Below are 8,121 nucleotides of genomic sequence, written 5' to 3'. Positions count from 1 at the left end.
ACAGTGTGGAAATGATATAATCAGAATACAATATTCTAAAAAAATATAAATTGACTGTTAAAAAATAGGATACATCTACTCTTAGGATACATCTACTCTTCAGAAATACAAATTCATATAAGATACGTATTTGAATGACTAAAATAAAAAAAAATACGATTTTCTTAATAAAAATACAAATGATGAGTAAAAGAAAAATAATTGACAAATAAAAATTAATATGAATATTATTCTGATATGAATATAATTTCGCAACCTTCTTCTTTGTATGCTGTTTTTCTTTTTTCCAATTCTTTTCACAAAAATTCAAATCTGAATCTGTGTTTATTTGTGAATTAATAAAAATAAAATTCAAAATTATTAAATATGAATATATAAAAAAAATCAAACAATATATTATGTATGAATGCTTATGTGGCTTACTACAAATTACAATCTACAAATATGAAAATAAAATCATAAAAATAGTGTTTCAAATACTAAAATTCTGATATGCATAAATATTTTATGAATATGTTGACAAATTCATATAAAAATCGAAAAAAGACGAAAAACTTGTTATACATACAATTCAAAATTCAACATAATTTTTATTTTAAAAACAAAATCTTATGAAATCTTGGAAAATAAAAAATGATTACGAAAATACTTTTATGTATTGATAGATTTTGAATTAATCGATAGATCTGAACAAATTGATAGAAAGACAATAATAATGAAAATGGTAAAAGAGAAAAAAAATTCAAAAATTTTAAGGATATAAATAAATTTAATGGTACTAAAGTGAAGAAGTCCAAATGGATAGTTTTGAAAGCACGTAATGGTATTTACAAATTATTTTTAAAATATTAACATTTTGATTAAATATTTTAAAGTGTAAACTAATCAAGTTAAAAATTATGACTACTTTACTAATTTTTCCTATCATATATATCATTAATCACATCGTTTAAAGTATGAACAGAATCGTTCCTATCCTCGAATCAATGACTCATTTGTTCATTTACTCCCCTAAGGGATTACCAGTAGCTTCTCTTAATATTAAGACAACTTTTATTAGGCCGGTCAATTACACTAATTTTAATTTTTTTTTTATAAAAAATGAAGGAAAATGCTTAGAACATTGAAAATACTAATTATGGAAGCTTAACCATGTTACAATTAGTAGCGTCAGAAGAGGCAAACAAAAACAATATTAGTCTAATTTCAACAAATATTTAATCATATAAAAGTTTTCGAAGAAAATTCTTTATCAAGAATCAATTGACGCAGAAAAAAACTCTAATAGACTGAGAAATTCGGGGGGAAAAAACAGATCTGAACATCAAATTGAGGTCTAAAAAAGGAAAACTGAAAATTAAAAAAAAAAATAAAATATTAAACCTTCAGAGTGTAGAATCATCATCAGGTCGAGGGGGAAGCCATTGAAGATCTGAATAGCACAGAGAAAGAGAGAGTGAGAGAGAGAGAGAGAGTGAGAGCGAGAGCGAGAGCGAGAGAGAGAGAGACAACGTGTGTGCCTCAGCGAGACATAGATAGATATATATATATATAGGTGTAGAGAGAGAGAGAGATGAAGAGGAGCGAGCAGCAAAAGAGAGAAGGGAATTTTAGTTTCAGATTGAAAACTATATAAATCCCATCATGATTTAACTTAGATCTGTGTTTTCGTTTTCCACATGTTCCCTTTCTCCATTTTCGCCGCTTCAAGCTCTTCCACTCACTGCTATTTTTCTCTTCACATGACTTGTCCCCTCTTTACTATGACACTCATCAATACCCTTATTATATACCTATCACTAGGGTTTCCACCTTCTTTGTTTTCGAATGTCTATTTTACCCCTCCTCCATTTTTTAAATTTTATTTGATTAATTCTTACTATAAATTTTGACTCTTCTATTATTGGATTTGGGTTGCATAGTCTCTCTCTTGGTTCATTCTGATCCTACCAAACTTAGTTCAATTTTGTTATTCTTATGGATGATTATTATTACTTGACAACTTCTTGTGCTGCAATAAATTGATAAATCATAAATAACACAAAATCTTGTCAATTATTTTGCTCAAACGATAGTCAATTTTTTTTATCTGAAATATTAGTTCGACTGGTTTTAAGAACAAGTATCGAAAGGAACTACAAAGATTAAAGTATGCAGGATTCAAATTTCAAACAATTGCAATCACATTAATAGTGGAGCAAATTTGTTTATACTTGATGCATAGCTAAACAGATGCTCAATCATATTGCACCAATATCCTTAATCATTTTTCATTTTTAAACTGCCACCTACTTCAGTTTATGACCAAAACTACAACCATATTACACTCAGAAATCCTTGATATATATCTCGAGCCATCATCACAGATTGAACGTCTCGCATACACTTGAGATTGAGCAGCATCTCAGCTAAGACATAACAAAACTTTGAATTTGTGCTAATTGATGGATGGAAAATGAGTTTTAGCTGAGATTATAAGTGCACTTGAGAGATGGCAGTATCAGTTTCATCCATGTCATTAAAGGCAAATGGTCTTGTCCCACTGTATTGCTTCCTGCAAATCCAAACAAGTACATCAGATATATCAATCATAAACTATTGGTCCTTTAGTTCTATCAATTCACTTGATGAATCTGCCTAGCCAGTTTATTCAAAACTGATGAAATGATACCAAGTAGCTGTCATACAATGAAGTACGACAGATAAACGACAAGTTATTGAGATAGAAATAGAACAAAGAACATATAACAACAGAAGGATTGAATACCTTTGTGGAATGGAAGATTCCTCTGATAATGCCTTCTCCAGTCTCTCTTCAAATGGCGTTGCATGCCAGCTTACTTTCTGATCCTGCTAAGTCTCAAAGTCGTCAGCTTTAAGCTTATTGAGTTGTGTAGCTAAGAGTTGAGATGTGGACTGAAAATAAGGATAAAAGAGAAGGCTAAAGAACTATGCAGGACAAACCTCTTTATACTTGTTAGTTGAATTGGGGATACCATTTCCATCCCACCATTTAGGAGATATACGAGAATCTTCATCATCTTTCCAGTGAGCAGCAACCAATCCAAGTATAGGCCTATCTCCAGGAGTTCTGCCATATTGAACATTGTTACCGTTGCCAGAACTAGTGTGCTGCTTACCCTCGTCTTGATTGATGGAAGATGGTTTCAGCCATGAAGACAAGCTTGCCTCTACCTTTGAATCATTATCAGCTGAAGCTTTTCTTAATCCGGGCGTTCCTACTTCTGATGAAAAGTTTGCTTCATTTGGCCTTTCACCAGGTTCTGTCATGGTACTGGACCATAATCTAGAATTAGAATTTTCAATTGAGAAGGAACCTTCATCAGACAAATCCTTCAACTGTGATGCTCTATCCACAGGGTTTAAAACTGGATAAACATACTGAGACCTGATCCGAGCAGCTTTTCCATTTGGAATGTTGTCTATATATGTTGGAAAAACAGTTCCTGGTGTTTGCATTTCATCACTTAGTTTTAGTGGGGTGGGGTAGGGCGAATGCTTCAATGCAGAGTAATTGCCAGAAAACTCAGTCTGCTTTGAGTTTTCACTGTCAAGTGCAAATGATGTACTTTTGGATGAGACTGCAGACAGATCAGACTCACAATCAAAGCGAACAGTTTTATTCATGTACTGGGCACTGGGAGCAAAGATTGGTGAAACCTCTGAAGCCACGTCTCTATGAGCCTGATTAGCATTAAACTCAATGGATGTCGGAGTGTTAGCAGATCCACTACCATGAATAGAGTTCTTTGGCGAAGCTTGACCATCTTGTCCCTCCGTCATGCAACTACAGAGGCATAAGACAACATGAGATGTAAAATATATAAACATGCTAAATGCATACTTCCCATTAAAATACTAAGGGGGATTTTTATCCATAAAAACTTCTTTAACAAGATCAACCATAATTATAGGGATTGGCTGAAGACATGCTATATGTGAATTGACCAGCGTCTATTTAGGTCAAGATTCTACCTGTTAGATGTATGAGACGAGGAACCAGATTTTTTTTCCAGTTCATTGCTTTTACTAGGTGTAATAGGGTGATCAGGTAGCAAATCCAGGTTGAACTTCTCAACAGCCACATCAGAGAGCCAAGACTTGAATTTTAAAGGTTCAACATCTCCTTTTGAAGCTGATAGGTCTTTGCATTTAGCCAAGCCTTTTCGAATTTCAGCAGGAGTCTCTGGTAAAGTTCCACAAGCTTTAAGGAACTTGGCCTGCATAATAATTAGACAAATAAAGACAATGCAAAATCATCTAAAAATAGGTGGGGAAATCTCAAACCAAAGGTAGCTGGACTAGATGGTTACTATCTGAAGGAAGTTGCAGAAATTATCAGCATCCAAAACTAAAAGGAATACGAGGCCATCCATATTAATCACAACAATTAGTAAATCAAAGAAATACAGGAATGCTACATTACTCGGGCACTAAATGATTTATCACATCATTCATAATATTGGATCTTCTTTTCTGTCAGCAGAAAATTCACAAACCTTCAATGCATTTCACTATAACTTATACTGTAATTTCCAAAGTGTGAAGTGATCAAAATCCTAACAGAGCTGACAAAAAATTGCAAAGGTCACAATAATCAACAAATTTCATAAAAATAATCAAAGGAAAGGTAAAGATTTACAAATTATTGAAATGATAACCAAATTTTACAACAATCAATAGAAACAGCTAAGAGAAAATTCATTCAAGAATAAATAAGAATGAATTCACTTTCAGTAATTGGAGAAAGATTAAGGTCTGGCAGGCATGCCGCCAGCAAGAACTAATAAAGCATTCTCTATTAAATTAATTCACCACTAGGTGGAATTAGTCCATAGGCTCTCCATTGTTGCCTTATTACCTATGTCAGTTGCATTAAGCTTTTTCATCTGCACAAGGGAGCAGGTGCTATCCTACATAATTAAAAATTTCTTCTTTACATAGACAAATTCAGCAATGTACCCCTGACTGGAAATTTTGATGTGACTTGTACTATTTAACTTTCACTAAACCAATATCTCCTAGAAATTAAACATAAAAATGATCCCCAAACTCCAGTCAAATTTCCCAAGAGTCGAAGTGTTTCAATATACCAGGTGCTAAGAAAAGAACATCTCTACCAATTGAAGAATACAAATTATAGGGAGGTGAATGACCCCTATGCTATTCATCTTTCATCGAAATGAACCTGTACTGTCTCAGTGTCTTGCCAAGCTTTGTTGAAATGGTTGACTTTGTTAATTGAAATGGTAGAGAGGAAAGGATTTTCCTTATACTATCTTGCCAAGTGTATTAACTTATCTAATGATGTTTCTTCTACTGTATATACCTCTTATATTTCAGCACTTAGCTCTTTATATGTGAAATATACATTAATCTTCTCATAAAAACAGCACTTCTTATCTCACTAACATGGAAATCAGAACATGAAAATAATGAAACTAGTGGGGTATATCTACTTATCCATCAGTTTACTTAAGTTTTATGTTTAGCGTAGTTCATGTAAAGTACCTTTCCTCTTAAAGTAAGAGGAGAATAGCAAGGGAAGTTCCTCCTCCAAAATTAGATTTGTTTATCTGCTTTTATCAAATCCTCATACATATCCAACTATTGCAACTTAAATTGAATAGAGTAACTGATAAAGGCTAATTTAAGTGATGAAACTTTAGGAAAACGAACCTGATCCCTGAGCTCTTTCGTGTGCAGCTCAGACTTAGGTGTTCCTGCATCTTGATTAGCCTTTTCAGTTTCGTGCAAATAATCATCCTCACCTTTTTCTGACATCATTATCATAAAAATTTATGAACTTGAAAATATTTTATGAACAAAATCAGTTCAATTGGTTAATAGTGTAATAATTAATGTAAGATTACTACCTTCAGAATTGAAAAGTGAAGATAATGGACTCCTACTGCGAGACAACACAGGTTCCTGATCAAATAACAAAAATAGGTATGAGAAATTGTGGATCTCTTCCATATGTAGCAGAACTACCAGCCTGCCATAGCTACAGATAGTCTGATCAGAAATTCATCGTTCCATACAGTAACCCTAAATGGCAAATTTCATCCTTATTAGCTACCGAAAAATCAAACCACAAAAAGAAAGATGAAATGTGACAGTAAATCTCAATCAAACATAACTTCAACTCAAAAACGAGAAATAGCACAATTTAGTAAAAACAACGAATTTCAATCACAGATCATTTGAATCTACCATTTCTAGAGATGAACTGAAATTCCTCAACAAAATTCATCAAAAAAAAACAACAAGGGTACAAGACGACCTTAGGAGCTAGAGACTGGGAGACGAGCTGCGATTTGGAATCAGGTGGAAGAGAACCATCGTTGATACGGAAACAGCCAAAGAGACATCCCATAGCAGCAACAACCAGCACCCTAAACACACCAAGTATATCCCGATTATTCGTATCTTCACTTTTTTCGGAAGGTAATCTAGGCCATAACATATTTTCTCAAATGATATATCTCATCCTCCGACTCCGATTACAGTATAAATTGATTGATAAAAGACTGAGTTTATCGAGAAATCGCCATGAAAATGAAAACCCTAGCTAAAGGTTTCAGTTGTGTTGTAGATATTTAAAGAGAAGGCAAAATTATTATTGGTAGGGTGAGGACTCACTGTATTGTATTGAAAGCCATTTTGGATTTTAGATTTTGAATTTCGAACTGAGAGGGAAAAGAGAAGAAGACTTTAGGCTCTTTTTTTTTTTTCTCGCGAGTATGTATTGGATAAAACTCGCTCTTTCCAAGTGACACGTGTCCTGAGAGTATGGAAGTGTAAGTTAATCTTCCATTTGTCGCGTGATTAAGCTTGATCTGCTTGATTAGGACAGTAATCCTCTCTGTTAGACTTTAGCATATCTAAGTTTTGGGACAATTTAAAACTTTTTTGGGAGGAAAAAGAAAAGTTCATTTCAATTGCACCTTCTACCTAATTTCTAGGGTTGTTTTTGGTTTTAAATTTTAAAAATCGATAATATTTGGAATGATTTTAATTTTATTATTTATATATTATTTATAAATAAAATATAAATATTTTGTGAAATTTTAGCTAACTTTACTATTTTCTCAGGCTCAATACTTTAGCCCTACTATAACAATTAGGAGTGTATATGATCGGATCGGTTCGGGTTTTCAAATACAAATCAAATCATTTGTGTTGAACTTTTTAAATTTATAAACCAAATCAAACCAATAAAACTTGGGGTTTTCAACTCCGAGTTTATTCGGGTATTGGAGTTTTTAAAGATTTTCCAGTAAATTATTCATACAAATATATAATTTACTTGTACTTTAAATATTTCTTTAGTCCTATCAAAATACAACTATCTAAAGTGTTTCCTAAAAAAATATTATCTAAGGTATTTCTAAAAAAATTAACACAAAATGTGATATGATTAATGACACTAAAATATCCAACAAATAATAATTAATAATGAAATTGCGTGAAACAAATATTACAAACTAACAAGTCATAATAAAAATGATCATAAATTAAAAGTATTAAATCGTACTAAAATAGGTTTAATAAGTACTAGTTACATGACTTAATATTAAAGGAAATTACAATTAGATTATGTATTTTAATTGTCTAAACCAATGTGCAACTAAAAACAAATATTCAATATTATTGTCATTCTTAGTGTTGAACTGATTTTCTTTTGCATTAATATTAATTTGATTTTGATTTAAGTTTGGTCTTGGGTTAATTTTTTTTTAGTTAAAACCAATCAACCCAAATATAATCGGGTTTTTTTTTAACTACCCCTTTGACTCGATTTGCGGTTAGATTCAATTTTCGATTCGATTTTGTAAACACCTATTAAAAATCCTAAGTCCAAGTCTATAAAAATTCATTTTAGTCTTTGCCTACACTTCTAACCGATAAGTAGGGCTGGGCATAATATGGTTCGAACCAAAAAAACCGACCGAATTGATTTATTTTTAATTTCGGATTTGGTTATTTCGGTCGGTTTCAGTTTTGAATTTTTATATTTTAATTTTCCGATTCGGTTTTCGATTTTTAGATTTGAAAATTCGGTTAACCAAAAAATCGAAATTATATATATATATA

The 8,121-nt window shown here is 32.1% G+C and overlaps 1 protein-coding gene across 1 annotated transcript; it reads right to left on the bottom strand.

The window, feature by feature from the left end:
- Nucleotides 1–2,159: 2,159 nt before the first annotated feature.
- Nucleotides 2,160–6,733, bottom strand: LOC107024090 (protein JASON). The gene is made up of 7 exons (XM_015224981.2): nt 6,308–6,733; nt 5,898–5,952; nt 5,701–5,798; nt 3,997–4,241; nt 2,965–3,808; nt 2,768–2,850; nt 2,160–2,554 (listed from the first exon to the last, which is right to left on the bottom strand). The coding sequence occupies exons 1-7, from the start codon at nt 6,488–6,490 to the stop codon at nt 2,473–2,475; spliced, it is 1,590 nt and encodes a 529-aa protein (XP_015080467.1). The 5' UTR covers nt 6,491–6,733; the 3' UTR covers nt 2,160–2,472.
- Between the last annotated feature and the right edge of the window lie 1,388 nt (nt 6,734–8,121).

Source organism: Solanum pennellii, chromosome 7, assembly GCF_001406875.1.
Source record: "Solanum pennellii chromosome 7, SPENNV200".
Classification (NCBI taxonomy): Eukaryota; Viridiplantae; Streptophyta; class Magnoliopsida; order Solanales; family Solanaceae; genus Solanum; species Solanum pennellii.
Note: the sequence above shows the minus strand (reverse complement) of the source record. Positions and strands in the feature narration are given on the sequence as shown.